Source organism: Cervus elaphus, chromosome 20, assembly GCF_910594005.1.
Source record: "Cervus elaphus chromosome 20, mCerEla1.1, whole genome shotgun sequence".
NCBI classification, from domain to species: Eukaryota; Metazoa; Chordata; class Mammalia; order Artiodactyla; family Cervidae; genus Cervus; species Cervus elaphus.
The window spans coordinates 48,180,015-48,196,384 of NC_057834.1; the positions used below are offsets into that span (position 1 = coordinate 48,180,015).

The window sequence follows — 16,370 nt, forward strand, 5'->3', positions numbered from 1 at the left end:
GGTTATCAACTTGATAAAGGGTTAGGTTTATTTTTTCTGATTGTATTCAATTTTAGGGGTCTCTTCTTTCAGTCTTTTCAAATTAATTTATTTTTGAATTTGGAAAACATCTATGTAATTCAAAAATTCAAACTATATTACAGACTTCCTTGGTGGTACAGTGGTTAAGAATCTGCCTGCCAATGCAGGGAATACAGGTTCAATTCCTGGTCCTGGAAGATCCCACATGGCACAAGGCAACGAAGCCTGCACCACAACTACTGAAGTCTGAATGCCCCAGAGCCTCTGCTCTGCAACAAGAGAAGCCACTGCAATGAAAAGCCACGCACCACAACTAGAGCGCAGTACCCGCTCGCTGCCACTGGAGAAAGCTCACCCACAGCAGGAAAGACCTAGTGCAGCCCCAAATAAATTAATTAATTAGACTAAGACTACAGTAAACATATACTCAGGGATAACACACTCCCATCCCTATGTTAATGAACTCATTACCTACCCTTTATCCTATATCAGGTACCATTGTCATTTTTAATTTTTACTCTCTGTGTCTATTTTGTGCAAAAATAAGCAAATACACACATATTTTTATTTTTCCTTCCTTCTAACACAAAACATAATATACTACATATACACTGTAGCATCTTGCTCTTTTGTTTTGTTTCGTTTTCACTTAACAGGATGTCCCGGAAATCATTTCATAGCGGTTCACAGAGGTCTTCCTCACCGTCCATCATGACTGCATCAGACTCCATTGTGTGGATATACCATAGCTTACCAATCTCTTGTGGAAGGAAATTACGATGTTTCTGCTTTTTTGCTATCACAAATATTATCACAATGAACAATTTTAATTATACATTGTTTCATTTTTTGTGGCAGAAATATACTGAGTATGTATGTATGTATCCTAGAGTATTTTAGTCTGCTAGGGCTGCCATAAAAAAATACTACTGACCAGGTAGCTTAAACAACAGAAATTAATTTTTTCACAGTTCCGGGGGCTGGAAACCCAAGACTGAGCTGGTGGTAAGTTTGATTTCTTCTGAGGTCTCTCCTCGGCTTGCAGATAGCCACCTTCTTGCTGCGTGCTCACACGGTCTTTCCTCTTTCTGTCTGTTGTCTGTGTCCTAATATCTCCTTACATAGATACCAGTTGTACTGGATTAGGGTCTACCTTGCTGTTGTTCAGTTGCTAAGCTGTGTCCAACTCTCTCTGACCCCATGGACTGTAGCCTGCCAGGCTCCTCTCTCCATGGGATTCTCCAGGCAAGAATACTGGAGGGGGTTGCCATTTCCTTCTCCAGGGGATCTTCCCAACCCAGGGATCAAACCCGCGTCTCCTGCGTCTCCTGCATTGGCAGGCGGATTCTTTACCACTCAGCCACCTGGGAAGCCGAGGTAGCACCTATACAACCTAACCTCATTTGCCTTAATTATTTCTTTAAAGATCTTATTTGCAAATACAGTCAAATTCTGAAGTACTGGGGTTAAGAATTCTAATATATGAATTTGGGAGGGGACAGTTTATGGCCCCAAATCAATGCTAAGTACTGTTAAATTTCACTTCATCAGTTTATACAATTTGTGCTAACACCAGCAATCAAGCACTTATTTTTAAATTTCTTAAGGTACAGCTGAAAGAACTATTGCTTAGCAGTAGCCACACTAAAATTTCTTTCTTTCATACTGAAGGTTACAATTTTCTTCCAGCTACTCTAGGTCTCCTTATCTAAGAAAATCAAGTTTCAGTTCCACTAATCCCATGTTAGTTTCTTATTTACCAATTGCATATGAGATACTTGACTTTGTAGAAACATCTTTTGTAGCAGACCAAATTGGACTTTAAACTGTTATGACATGGATGTCTTATCCTGAATTTGGATATTGTTTTACAAAGAATTCTTGCCCTGAATAAAAACCTCTTCTACTTCAGTAGTGATTCTGAGAGTAGGACATGTGGGTTTTTTCAACTAAAGAAAATGTATAAAGCTGGGGATAGATCCAAGTTTTCCAGCCTATGTGAGGGAAAAGGAACTGAGCAGACTTTATTCCCAAAGAACTTAAAATAGGAAACACAGATTGTACTGTCCTTAAGCTTGTCCTTTGCATTATATGTGTAGTTTATAAAAATTTTTACAGTAAGCCCTATTCTATGGATAACAACCTCATGGGAAAAGAGCAACACTGCAAGAGATTTACAGCTATCTCTGGGCTCCTGCATCTGGGTACACAGATTATCTCCTCCAGTTGTCACAGGTGAGTAGCCCATAAGGTGTATTCCTTTCCCTTCCTTCAGCCTACCTATATCAGACAAAATTCTGCCTCCAACTGCTCCCTTCCATGGTCTTCTTTTGAGAATGGTCTCACACTCTGGGTTTTACAAGTGAAATTTTATCCCCAAATGGTTACAAACAAGTATTTGGAACCTTTAATCTTTTTTAATTACAAAAGAAAACATTGTCACTGTATCAAATTTGCACAGGACAGACATGTATGAAAACAAAAGGTGCAACCCATGGGAGTGTTTGTATGTTTTTTATAAAAACAAATTTCTAGCGATGAGAGCAGGCGGGAAACACACTTTCATGCACTGTTGCTGGATGTACACATAGGTTAACATCTTTGGAGATAAATGAGACAGTTTTCAAGATGCAAATACACGTAATTTCAGAATTAGTCATTTCATTTTTTGAAATTCACCTTGTAGATATTAGATTTATTATTTATATGTACAGACATGCATTTATGAAAGTGTTCACTGAATCACTGTTTGCAATAGTAACAATCTAAAAGCAAATCCAAATGTCTACCAAAAAGAGATTGTATAAACCAATAAAGATACTCTCATTCAAAGGAAAACTATGAAGCATATCGCTTTTTTAAAAACTGAGTTATAAATGTTTACTGATATGTTAAGATGCTTGTGACACAATAAGGGAAAAAAAATGAAGTTGTGGGGCTTGTAGGGAAAGAAAACATTGGGTGTTGTGACATCTCTATCATTTGCATAGAATATTTTCAGAAGGATGCATGACAAATGGCTAATACTTCTTTGATTCAGGATCTCAGACAGGATTGGAAAAGAGAATTTTTTGCTCTTGTTTTGTATTTTTCTTACAATTTGAATTATTTTTGTTTACCTTTTAAAACTGAAAAAAACCCAGATATTTTCAAGAAGCCATTTCCATGTTCTTGGGCACAACTCTTACTCACAGTCCCAAGTTAAGTAAATCATAATGCATTTGTTTCTCATTTTTCCCTGAAAGCTTTCTTTTCCTACAACCTTCCTTTTCAGTAGCCATTCTACATAATGTTAGAAAATGGTTGAGTTTTGTCTAAGATACAGTAGGAGTGGAAGGGGAAAGAAAAGCAAGTTGGGTGTTGTCTTACATAATTCTTTTCTGTGTTATAATAACACATCTAAACTCCCAGGCAACACACCAAGATATGCTTAAATAAAAAGAGCAAGAAATTTGAGGTGGAGAGCTTGGGATGGAGATGCACAGAACATCTGCCTCCCCAACCGTGATTCTAACATTCCTAATTATTTGTTAAATGTTTACTAAATAGATCTTGGAGACCAGGAAACAGTTTTCTCATACTAAAATTACATTACAGCTGTAAAATGTGGATGCTTAGTTATTTTGTTATTGGAGAATATCTCACCAGTATTTATTTGAGAAAGATTAAGAACTGCTAGAACTCATTAGAATAAGACTTTATGGAATAATATCTGACCACCTTGAACCTACAAAATTTTTTTACAGCCCCACGGAAAGATAATATTTATCTTTGTGTGGCTAAACCTCACAGCTGGCCAAGGTGAAAATCAACGCTGTACCATAGGACCATCAGCGTCTTATTCTGAGGACTCGCAGCTGTATGTCAGAATTGAAACATACGCTGGCTGGCCGTGTCATTCCACAGTACTGACATCTTGTAAAAGTACTGGATGGCATACGTAAATTAAAATAAAATGAATATTTAATTTCATTTCTAGAATACTTAAAAGTATTTTGCAATTCCCCTGGAGAACTGCAGTCTCTCTGGACTGTTGCAAAGCCAGGGCTAGCGATCCCTGCCAGGGAAGACAACTGGCGCCAACTGCTTCTGAGAAGTCAGGGATGGGATGAAATGGCACCAAGACCTGTCACCGTCACTTGTTTGATTGGAATTTTAAAAAAATGAATCAAGCAGTTGACCTTTCCAAGTAGGTACCTGAACAGTGTTATTGTTCAAAGATTTCTTAAACGCCTGCACTGCCAATTCAGTGAAAGCACAGCCTAAGCGCTTCCCCCACCAATTCCAGCGATGGAAAACCATCTGCATTCTGGCTAAGCCCAGAACAATTGAATTCTCTGTGCAGAAAGTATCCATTCCTCCCACCATTCCTGTATCCCATCCAAACACTGATGTCTGCTTCAGTCTGCAAGGGAATGAGCGCACAGAGGCAGTTTGTTTCAGTTGTGTGAAACATAAACCAAAGTCTGCAGCCCACTTGAGAGTTCTCAAAGCATTTTCCCCTCAAATATTCTGTGTTCCTTCTTTACATACAACCACAAATTAGAGGGCAATTAAAATATAATTTTCTATTATGTGTGCAACTAACCTTTCTTCCTCGGTCTCTCAAATCAGGTTGAAAATGTCATCAGTCCATATTAACTTGAGAATTGTGTGAACATTTTTATGTTTCCTTATAAATAATAAGGCTTCCCAGATAGCATGGTGGTAAAGAATCCACCTGCCTATGCAGAAGGCTCAAGAGACACAGGTTCAATCCCTGGGTGAGAAAGTTCCCCTGGAGAAGGAAATGGCAACCTACTCTAGTATTGCCTGGAGAGTTCCATGGAGAGAGGAGCCTGGCAGGCTAACAGTCCATGAGATCTTGAAGAGTTGGACATAACACAGCACACAAAAATAATAAATTAAAATTGAAAATGATTTATCAGCCATCCAAAATGAGAATTTGACTTTAGATGTTTCAAAATTTGCCCAAATTAGCATCTATGTTGTTTTATAGTATTCAATGCAACTAAGCAATTGCATATTGAGCACTGCCTGCATGCAGGGCCTACGCCATACAACCTCAGGTAAACCAGCGGCTGCTCTAGAAGGATCTTGGGAGTCCATGGAGAACACAGATAGTCATGGCATTGGGACACAGTGTGAGTGACCCTCTAAGATATGGGAACATAGGGTGCTGAAGGGAGCACCAGCTGGCACGCTAACCTCATCTTTGGGAGGAAAACATGTCTCATGGGGCTTTAAAATGGATGTTCGCCACATCTTCACAGTATGTTAAGGAGAAACATACTGCTTGGATTATGGGAAATGATATGAAAGCATCCTGTTTGGCGAAAGCAAATGAAAACATGCATACTTCCCCCTTGACTTTGTCCACGTTCATCATGTTTTCTTCCAAATCCCTCCCATATCTCATCATGAGCTGTGGTTCCTTTTGAGCCACACAGGATGTTGGCTCTAAATAAATTCCTGGGAAAAGGGCCTGAAAATGTCTGTGTCATGCCAGGGAATGGGCGGCAGGGAGTGGAGGGGCCAAGGAGGGACAGTAGGACAGCGGGGAGAAGGCACCCACAGAACAGCTGGCTCTGGTTAGCAAAACACCTGAGGCCAGGGACAGGCAAACTTTGATAAGGATCAGACCTCTGAATTGAGATATTACTTCTGGGATTCTCCAATAGTTACCCCTCCACCCCGGTGCTGTCCTCCAGGCAGAGTTCATTTCCCCCTCTGGGCCTCCACCGAAACCCTGCTTTCCTCCCTGGTGTCACTTGCTTGAGGAGGGACAATCTGATCCTCTGCTCACTTGTCACCCCTATAAAGCTCTAAGTGTATGTAGCTGAAGAATTTTCTTTTATCTCTAAGATCTACCATAGTATGTGGCTCAGAGTACCTCTCAGAAAATTGTTTTTATGGGCTTCCCTGGTGGCTCAGTGGTAAAGAATCTGCCTGCCAGTGCAGGAGATGTGGGTTCGATTACTGGATCAGGAAGATTCCCTGGAGAAGGAGACGGCAACCCACTCCAGTATTCTTGCCTGGGCAATCTCATGAACAGAGGAGCCTGGCGGACTACAGTCCGTGGGGGTCGCAAAAGAGTTGAATATGACTAAACAATGAAAACAACAATCTTTTAAGTTAAAAAACACTAGAAATCTGCAAATTGAAGCAGAACAAACACACATACTTAATCCCACAGCTCAAAAAAAAAAAATTATACAGGGATCTAAAAATTCCTTTTTCATATCCTTCCTTTTTCTTTTGCTAAAATAGATTTATATATACATATATATATAGTAAATGTTGGTTGAGTGAATAAATAAATTTAAGAGTGGAAGAACCTGAGGGAAGGAATGTCAGAAGTTAAGCCAACAGTCCAAAGGATCATCTCCCCATCTCAAGATCCTTAACTTCATCACATCTGCAAAGGCCCTTTTGCCACATTTCTTGGCTTTAGGGTGTAGACATCTCTGGAGTCTATTATTCTGTCTACCATAGAGCCTAGAGAGCAGAGAGACAGAAGATCTAAGTCTTACTGTGTCCAGCCTCTCCTTCCAAGGAGCACTCTGACCTCCCTTACTTTCCCTCTTTTGATGTTAATTTCTTAATCCATAAATAGAGAAATTTATCTAATAAGTATGTTGCTAGCTACACACTTTCTAAATTTTAGATATAGAATAAAACAGACAAAAGTTCCAGCTCTTATGATGTTTACATTCTAAAGAATGAGAAAGTAAACTAAAATATGTTAGATGGTGATACGCACTGAGGCCTGTTGAGGAGACCAGCATGTCCAGTGTAGAACCAGGTAAAAGTAAGGCAGTGGGCCCAGAGGCCAGAAAGGGAGGCTGGGATGGAGAAAGCAGACCATGGGGGCCTTATAGGTCTTGGCAGGGCCTTGGGTTTTTTCCAAATGACATGAGAAGCTGGTAGGTTTTGAACAGAGCGGCCATGATCTAACACAGTTTTAAAGGCTTACTCTGGCTGCTGGTTGAGAATAAACTGAAGAGGACAAGAACGGATGCAGGGAGACATGCTAACACCTTATTCTCCTAACTTCACTCCTCTGTTCACCTTTACATTTGCATATCCATGCTTCCATCATGCGGTTATCCCTCCTAAAGGCATCCAGCTCCTCTTTCCAATTTGAAATTCCACTTAGTTCCTCCTTCATGAGCCAGCTCAGCACTCATCTCAGAGCTGTAAGGGCACTTAGGAACTCATTATCTTTGGGTGAGGAGAGTGGGGTAAATATCCTGAGGCTGCCTATCCAAGGTCATAGCAAATAGTAAGTAGTGGACCCAGGACTGTCCCTAAAGTGTGATTTGAAGAAAATTTAAAGATCTTCTTGATGCAAAGATATTTTCCCTGAAATTGTTTGTGTTTGCAGTTTCCCTCATTAAACTAAACTGGAAGAGCATCGACACTATCTTATTCATTTTTGTGTACTTACTGCTTAGCATGGTGGCTGGCATAGGCTAGACACCCAGTAAGTTTTTGCTAGATGAATAAGTAACAGAATGTCAAGCCCTGAGGAATGTGTTATTAGCATCATGTTGTCAAATTTCACCCCAGGGCCTCCTGGCATTGAGTGTCAGACAACTTTAAAGGTCTAAGACTCTCCAAGACCTAGGTTGAGTGTTCTAGGAAAAGGGGTCTTATTATTTAACATATGGATCTGCAACAGGATTGGGGCAGGATCTTCCTGACACAGTAAAGATCAGAGCTAGAGAACCCTTTCTTTACCTTCCCTCCTTGATTCCCAAGTGGTTCTAAGACAACAGGAATAAAATAAGCAGCAATAAAATAAACTCTAATGGAGTGTTAGTCCTTGAGGAGAACCCACAGTCATATTTTGTGTGACCTTCTGTGCCTTAGGTGTGTGGATTTTGTTTTTATTTAGATGTTGTTGTAGTTGTTCATCGCTCAGTCGTGTCCGATTCTTTACCACCCCATGAACTGCAGCACCCTAGCCTTCCCTGTCCTTTACCATCTCCTGACTACAGTGATAATAGAATTAATCAGTGTAGCTGGGGCTGGTATAAGAGCTGTGCGTGTCAACCAGGAGAGATGTCCCAAGAAGTGCATCCTTGTTCTGTCAAGGGCTTTGGGGACTCATATTTAGTGATCTGGTTGCTAGTATTTTAGAAATTGGGGTACCTGAGAATGGTTCCGATGCTGCTGTATTTTAGCAAGTTTATGAGTAGTCTTCCCTGTAATACTCAGCTTCTCCATGGCGGAATCCATGTCCTGATACTCTGCAGGTCCCCAGCACTTCAGACAGTCTCAGGTTAACAGTAGGTGGTCAACAAGTATGACAAGGAAGTAGGAAGGAAGGATGGGCGAGAGGCAAGAAAGAATGCTGGCTTTCCAATTCCTTTCGTCTCTGAGGTTTCAAAGTGGGAACTAGAAAACTAGAGCCAAACAAAGGAGGTGATACATATGATAAAATATAAGAAGTATCACATGGTACTTGTAGGGACAGAAAGATTACATTCTTAGTCCTTTAGTTTTATGGAGTATGTATGCAGTAGGCACATATTAAATGATTTTTGAAGGCATGAATAGTATGAATCAATAAAAGTAATAGTACATTTGTCAGACAACTTTACAGATAAATGGTTCTCCTATCTCTTTCAGTTCTTCCTCTGCCTCCAGGCTCTCTCCCTGGCACCAGCTCCCAAATACCACCTCCCCCTAACCAAGTGCATATGATAATATTAGAAGACTGGTTTGTTAGAAGATATTAGGAGAAAATACTAGAAAATATTTATTTGTTAGAAAATATTAGAAGACTTTTTAAAAATTTATTATCTAATGATGTTCTCACTACCAACACTCTCTTCAAGTTAGTCACAATTTGGTTTGATGCCTCCAACACAGTACCCAAGACACAGTTCCTAGATCTTTCATAGACTTACAGTGAAGTGATTACAGAGTCACCGAGCTGCCAGTGGAACTATCGGACAAAATGGGAAGACAGTTCAGCCTACTGGCCTGTAGATGTATTTGCAAAGCACTAGGAGACGTCTGGGTTGAACATGTAACACCGCATAACTATAAGCTTATATAGTTAAGGGCTGGAGGGAGTTTTGAACACGATCTGGTTCAACCACTCCCATTTTTTTCAAATAAAAAGCAAGCTGAGAGGTTAAGGACTTTCCAATGTCACTCTGCTAGTTATGGCAGAGTTGGGACTGGTAATGAAGTCCATTCAGAACTCTCATCACTTCCTGGAACAGTCTCTTCTCATACAATCTCATCTCTCTTGCTTCCCATTGCTTCAACCTTCCTGATGGAAGTTTATCCTCTAAGATGCAAAACTGATATGAACAAATCCTTAAAAAGAGATGCTGGCAGAGAACTTGATGATAAATAGGGAGATGATGCAAGCACAAGAGCTGAATCCAGAAATAAATCATATCTTCACATAGTGTTTACTGAAATTGCATTCTGAATAATTTCCATAGAAATTATTTTACCCACCGCAGGAATGTTACTCCATCCCACAGGGATCTGACCAAACAGAAAGAGAAGCAGAATGGAGGAAAAGAAGTAATTGAGATTTATATATAAAACATTAGTTGGAACCTGAGTAATAAGCCTCAACTAATCAGAATATTTTATGCATTCTGCCTTTTAGTGGAAAAAGCGAACCACAAGAAAGAAAGTATGTATTAGAGATTTAAAAAATGCTTCCAGGACTTATTTTAGGCTTTACATTTTTTCCCCCAATTCCCTGCACTGTCTCTTTAAACTATCCCACCGGATACTCCCCCTCCTCCTTCTCACAAGTGTTCATTTATTCATTTAATTAATCTGCCAATATTTATGATGATTCTCTGATGTCCCAGGTATTAGAGATGAAAACATGGTTTTCCCTCAAGTTTAATGCCCGATTAAATGTTATCCTAAGAAGACTGGGTTTTTTTTTTTTCTTTCACTTTTTAAAATTATATTTCTAGTTCTATAATTCTAAAAAGTTCTATGGATTGTTCTGTATTGAGTATTTCATTTGGCCTTCCAGATCTACACTGTACCATTCTGCAACATGTTCTGTGCTTCTTGAGGAGTAGGGATCTTCGTGTCCTTTTGCCCTGGAGTTCAGAGAATGACAGAAATCAACAAATCAGAAGATAAGAACATGGGAGGAGAGACAGGCAAGGCTATCCTCATTCCCCACGCCTGCCAAGCTGTGGGTGGACAGTGGCTACATCCCTCTCCTAAGATTACAGCACCTGCTAGGTTACCCTCTCCTAAAACTCTTGGATTAGCAGCTGTCCTATAAATCACTGACATAAATACAGTTCTGAGAAATATAAAAAACCAATGTAGTTGGGAACAAGGTGAATTGCTACCTAAAGTCACAGGTCAAGATACTCTGCCCGCCTACCCTCTGAAAAGAGATCTTTGCAAAGCCACTTCATGTTCACAGTTGGGTGCGAAAAGTTTCATATTCTCTGTTTTTCATAAAGATAACCCTCCCAAACCAGGATGACAAGTAGGCCCAATTTTATCTGGGTGAGAGTAGCTGCCTGGGGTACAGTACTGAAAAAGTTTTGGGGCCTGTTCTCAATATCTGTATCTCAGTATCATCCATGGGTATGGGTCAGGGCATATGCTCTGAAATGCAGATCCTGACTGTATCTGATCTGGGACAATTAGATTCTCTGACAGAAACCAGTTCCTAGAATTCCAAGAGTTACAATGTGTGTCATTTAGCCCTCCTACTTTTTTTTTTTTTATTCATTTTACTAAGGGAAAAAGAGGTACGTGATGATTAAATGGTTCACTGAGATCAGTAATGAAACTGCCATGCAAATTTTCTCCAAATTCATGCTCAGTTCTACTTATTAAGGACAAAAAGTGAAAAAACAATCACTGATTTTTAGAGAAATTCAGGTATCTTTTGAGGTTGTTTTTAGAAAGATCAAGACCTAAGAATTATGTCTGACTTTCTGTGCTCACAGCTAGCCACCAGTGTGGGAAGGAATATGATGTAGTTTGATTACATAGACAAAATAGAAAAGAGCCTATCTAAAGACACTCCAGGAAGCTTTTTGGAGGCCTTGCTATAGTTCTTTTTGTAAAACATAAATCCAGAAGAAGTAAGTCTATTCACCCCACTGATGAAGTAGCTGAGAGCGAAGAGTGGCGATTTAAAGACAGAATGACTATGCATATTACATATAGAGCTTGTCTTTAGGGCCACACTACTTGGAAAAGATACAGCATGCAAAAACAGACAGTAAAGTAAGATGCTCCTTCAAAACTTTAATTTGCTCATTTCTAAGCTCCATTTCCTGCAAGGAACATATGTCCTACAATTGCAGGTAAACAGTGGGGGTGGGAAACACTGAAAAAAATCCTACATTTCTCCAAAATTATTCTCGCCATTCTAGACCCACTTAAGGAAATTAAGGAAGCAATTCTCTATCTTCTCTGAAAATCTGTATTCTAATATTGAAAAGGCAGTTTGAAAAAGAATATGGAGAGAAAATATAGAAAACAAACAGGAATCCCAGGGCCTGTAACATCCTCATATAAAGAGTCTTCCAGTATTGCACACAAAGAATTCTACAGGTAATGCAATTAGTTGTCTGAAGATCAATAAATTATTCATTTACGTCTGCTCTGGCTTTCCCCATCCTTATCAGCTTCTCCCAACCCCGATCAAAATGTCTTCATTGTTGTGCACTAAGAAAGAGTCCTTAAGGTAAGAAGTTGAATCTGAAAAACACTATGACCTTGATCCTTAAATTTTTTTTTTTTTTGATCCTTAAACTTAAGAAAAACATACTTTGAGAAAAATTCTACTTTGCAATCCACATCACCTAGCCTCTCCCTTGATTTTTACTAGATGGCATCTTCCAGGAAAAAAGTGATAGTACTGCACCCTTAAAGCCCTAGCTTTCCTAAAGACCAGATAAGCCTCCTAATTACTACCTTCACTCAAAGAAGATGCTACAACCTGCACGTCCCCAAAAACTACTAGGGAAAAACAGCCTCTTTGAATGTTAGGGAAAGAAAGATGAGCCCATCAACCCTCTAAGATTCAGCCATTTAGTTACTCTGAGTTTGAAGTATGACAAGGATGTGCTCTTGGGTGAAACTGTACCCTGCTTGGACCAGCATCAGTCTTATCTCCTTCAGCTTCACAGTGGTGTCACTTAAAGTAGAGCTCTCAACTGGAGAACAAATTCTTCCTATTTCTGCTCTTATCTGTTGTGTCATTTTCAGCAAGGTACTGAGTATCTCTGGACCAGTTTCATCAGATATAAAATGAGGTGTAGAACTAGAATTAAACCAAAAGTATAAAAGAACATTGTCCAAATCACTGTTATTATTTCCCACGTATTTTAGTGACTCTTGGAAGCTGTCTCACTTTAAGGTAGACTCTGCCTCACTTTGATTTAGATCATAATAAAATGAGTCCAGCAAAAGATGGTATGGCCAGAGAACTGTGGTTGTATATCCAGATTATGGAGAAAAAGGTTTGCCTTCATTGTGCAATCTCTCCCTCTGTATTTTAAAAACATATTTAATATAAATGAAAGGTCAGAGGTGAATGGATTGCACTTCAAGTAAGTTTTGAACATAGATGCCATCTAGTCTTTGCATTCTGCAAAATTCTTCTTTAAGTGAATAAATGTGTAGGGTAACTCTCCATTACCTTGATCAGCATCTAATACCAACCTGACACTTGGAATTAAATTAGAGAAAACAAAATTGGATACTTTGAGACTTGAGGGCTGATTATACTACAAGAGCTAAGACTGGACTTAAACTCTTTCCTTATCCCATTTAAATCTAACTAGATATAAACTCTCCATTACTGAGGAATAGAGGTGTGTCTACAGAGGTGGAGGTTTCCCCTTGATGTTCTTGGACAAGGAAACCTAATCCTTTCTTCTGACACACATGGTTGCAATAGAAAGCCTTCCCCAACTGCCAGTCTGGTTTTAATCTATTGTTTCAAGCAAGATGGGATTTGCGGGGAATGTTAAGGAAAGAGCAAAATTACCAGAACTTACTATAAAAGTGTTGATGAGAAATCAAATTTTAAACAAGCTTTCAAAATTGTAAGCATGAACACATGTAGACGTACAGTGCACGCTGCAAGTATTAGACAGTAAAAGGTTTTAATTGTAAGTATATCTAAAGTCTGCTTTTAATACATTTATATCTCATTTTACTAAAGCTCTTTGGCTTACCAAATGATAGCCGTGGTAAAATAATGCCAATAAATATAGTGGCACCTCATTTAAAAAACACTGTTGCACAATGAAATACTCTATAAGAGAACTTCCCATGTAACCAAAGGAACCCTGCCTTATACAAAGCTTTAAAATGTTAACCATTTTACATGGAAACTTTTCCAAAAGTTACAAATTTTTCTTTAAAAGAGACACTGAATAACAAATCTTTCCCTGAAGATTCAGGGTTAAGGTTTAAAATGCTTATTAAAATATGCTGAATATACTGCACTTCTTAGAAGAGCAGAAGATGGTGAGCTTTCTGGTGACACTTTCACCAACACCAAAAGGTTTCAGAACGCCATTGTGAAAGTGTAAAAGCAGACAAAATTAGCTTGCTTTCACTAGTGTCTTTTCTGCTGTCAGTTGTCCCTTCGGTCTAAAGGTGTATCAATCTGTCAATTATTTGCTTGTCTACTTTGTCAAACTAAAATTTAGATTTAAAAGATGTGCCTACTCTGTGCAAGGTACTATATAGTAGATGCTGAGGAAATTTAAGAAATACAAAAGAAATCACCACGCTGGTTAAGTGACCTCAGTTACCAGGTCACCACTCTGGTGGGAAACACAATTTATTCTATGTTTGAAAATAACTTTTTTCTTTTTTTTTTGAGGAATAGTTGATTTATAATGTTAATTTCAGAAGTACAGCAAAATGGCTCAGATATATATATGTGTGTATATATTCTATGCTCATGTGTATATGATATATATATATATATATATATATACACACATGTATATATATACTAGTTGCTCAGTTGCGTCTGACTCGCTGCAACCCCAGGACTATAGTCTCAGGCTTCTCTGTCCATGGAATTCTCCAAGCAAAAATAACTGGAGTGGTTGCCATTCCCTTCTCCAAGGGATCTTCCCAACTCAGGGACTGAAGCCAGGTCTCCTGCATTGCAGGCATGGGAAGCCCCTATACACACACACACACACACACACAGCCCCTATACACACACACACACACACACACACACTTTTTAGAAGACTTTTTTCCCCTTGTAGTTATTACAAAAGATTCAGCACCCTGCACTATACAGTAGGTCCTTAAGAAAAGAACTTACTTTCAAAAAATATATACTTTAGTGATTACACTGCTGCTGTCCTGACAGACCTTCTTCAATGGAAGCGTGTCTTGGAAATATGTCCCATGAAAATATCATCAGTCATGTTGAGTCTCCAGAGATAAAAGACTAAACTGCTTGAGGAAGTAGAGTGGGCAGGTCCTGTGACACCAAAACCTTCCTCTTCAATTGTTAGGCATTATCTTATAATTCAGATGGCTGAGGAAGTCAGAAGTCTAATTTTACTAATTCCTAGGGTCATTAAATCTAATTAATAATATACCAATAAAAAAACCCTGTGTTTTAGAATGTTAATGCTTCACTGTACACACGAGTATAAAACATCAAGGCATTTATAAAACTGCACGTTTATAAGTTTACATCTTTATAAGGATCAATCATCACTTCTACTGGCAAGGTCTCTTTCCTGGGTTTCAGTAATATCACATTTGGGGGACTTTTAAACATATTTTGGCAACTCCTTTCAATTTCTATCATCTGACTACTTTTATTCCACAAACTCTACCTCCTAGTCTCAAAGGTTTCCTTGGATTCAATTACCATCTGTTTTGTAGCTCAGACCTCTTTCCTGAGGTCCAGACCTATCTATCTAATTGGTGCCATATTTGCAAGTACTACAAGCACCTCATATTTAACTGAGACAACCAAACACATTAGTTCTGTCGAAGAATGAGACTTGATTTCCTTAGTGTTTTTGTTTGTTCTTTTTGCCCTCATTCCTACGATTCCTTCTCTGCTTATTTCCGAATTACATCAATTATGCTTGAACTTCACTAGTACTCTGTACCTCTCTTAGGAGATTTTTACTGTATGATTTTAGTTGAATAGTTTTGTCTTTGTTAGATTTCAGTTCCATTAAGTGTATCGGTATCTTTTTATCTCCTGCATTTATCTCCTACCTCTCCCTAATGAATAAATACAACAAAACACATAAAGGAATTCTAAAAAATCTTTCCCAATTATATTTTTACTGACAGATTTTTGGGTGCATTAACAGAGGTAGGAGTACCCTGTTAACTCTTCTCATAATTTAAGCTAAAACTCAAAACACTTTCTTCTATCAAGTATCTTCTTCCTTCTGAAGCCTTCTTTAGGGGAGGCTGAAGCACCACAGTCTTTACCATCCCACTTTCCCAGTGTTGGCATTTACTTCTTTAACACCTACAACAGTGCACCATTTATCTGCTACCCCATTACCCCATACACTACTTGAGGGCAAGATTATGTCTTTCTTCGCACTTTCAATACCTAGCAGACGGCCGGGTTCAGCAAACGTTTGCAGTTTGCATTAATGAGGCCACATAGATCTCAAAAGACCACCTACTGCCCTCTAAGAGGATCAGGGAGGTCCCACTGCCAGAGGAACTTCTTAAAAGCTTGCCTCAGGACGGTTAGGATCCGAAAGGCTTTTTTACTTTCTTCCAGTTTAAAACGCTGTTACTAATATCCCGTCCTTCAAGAAACCTGCACAAATACTAGGTCTCCATGGCAAATACTAAAGTCAAGACCCATCCGGACCCTAACCCACACCTGCTCTGCGAACGCCGGACTCCCCCATGCACCAGCTCAGAGGACCGCCCCGAGAGCAAGGGCGCATGCGCAGCAAGCACACACTCGGCGAATCTGGGATTTCCTCTGACCGGATGTCACTCAAGACAAGACGGCTCCGCCCTTTTCAACATGGCGCTGCACTCAATGCGGAAAGCGCGTGAGTGCTGGAACTTCATCCGGGCACTTCATCAAGGACCCGACGCTGCTCCCGTTCCCCAGGTAACCAATGCTGGTCCTTCTTCCGCCGGTTTCCCATCTCGCTAGGTCCTTCTCAGCCCCCTTTCCTCCCTCCTTTTGCTTCACCCTTCCCATTTTCTCTGGAGAGCACCGAGCTCTTCCCTTCCTAAGGTTGATTCGCCCAAGACTGCCTTCCTTCTCGGAGCGTGGCGACGTTGCAAAGATACGCGTGACGTAACGCGCCCCTGGTGGGAGGAGCGCGCCGCCGCTTGCC

At 39.6% G+C, this 16,370-nt stretch overlaps 1 protein-coding gene across 5 annotated transcripts in view; it reads left to right on the forward strand.

Annotated features, from left to right (window-relative positions):
• The first annotated feature begins 16,022 nt into the window (after positions 1–16,022).
• The window catches only part of WARS2 (tryptophanyl tRNA synthetase 2, mitochondrial), a 104,358-nt gene continuing 104,010 nt past the window's right edge, over positions 16,023–16,370 (forward strand). For 4 of the 5 annotated variants that reach the window (XM_043876890.1, XM_043876888.1, XM_043876891.1 and 1 more), the window contains exon 1: positions 16,023–16,138. In XM_043876890.1, the coding sequence (XP_043732825.1) occupies positions 16,049–16,138 (90 nt within the window). In that variant the 5' untranslated portion in view covers positions 16,023–16,048. The remainder of the gene's footprint in view (positions 16,139–16,370) is intronic. The other variant, XM_043876889.1, reaches the window with a different exon arrangement.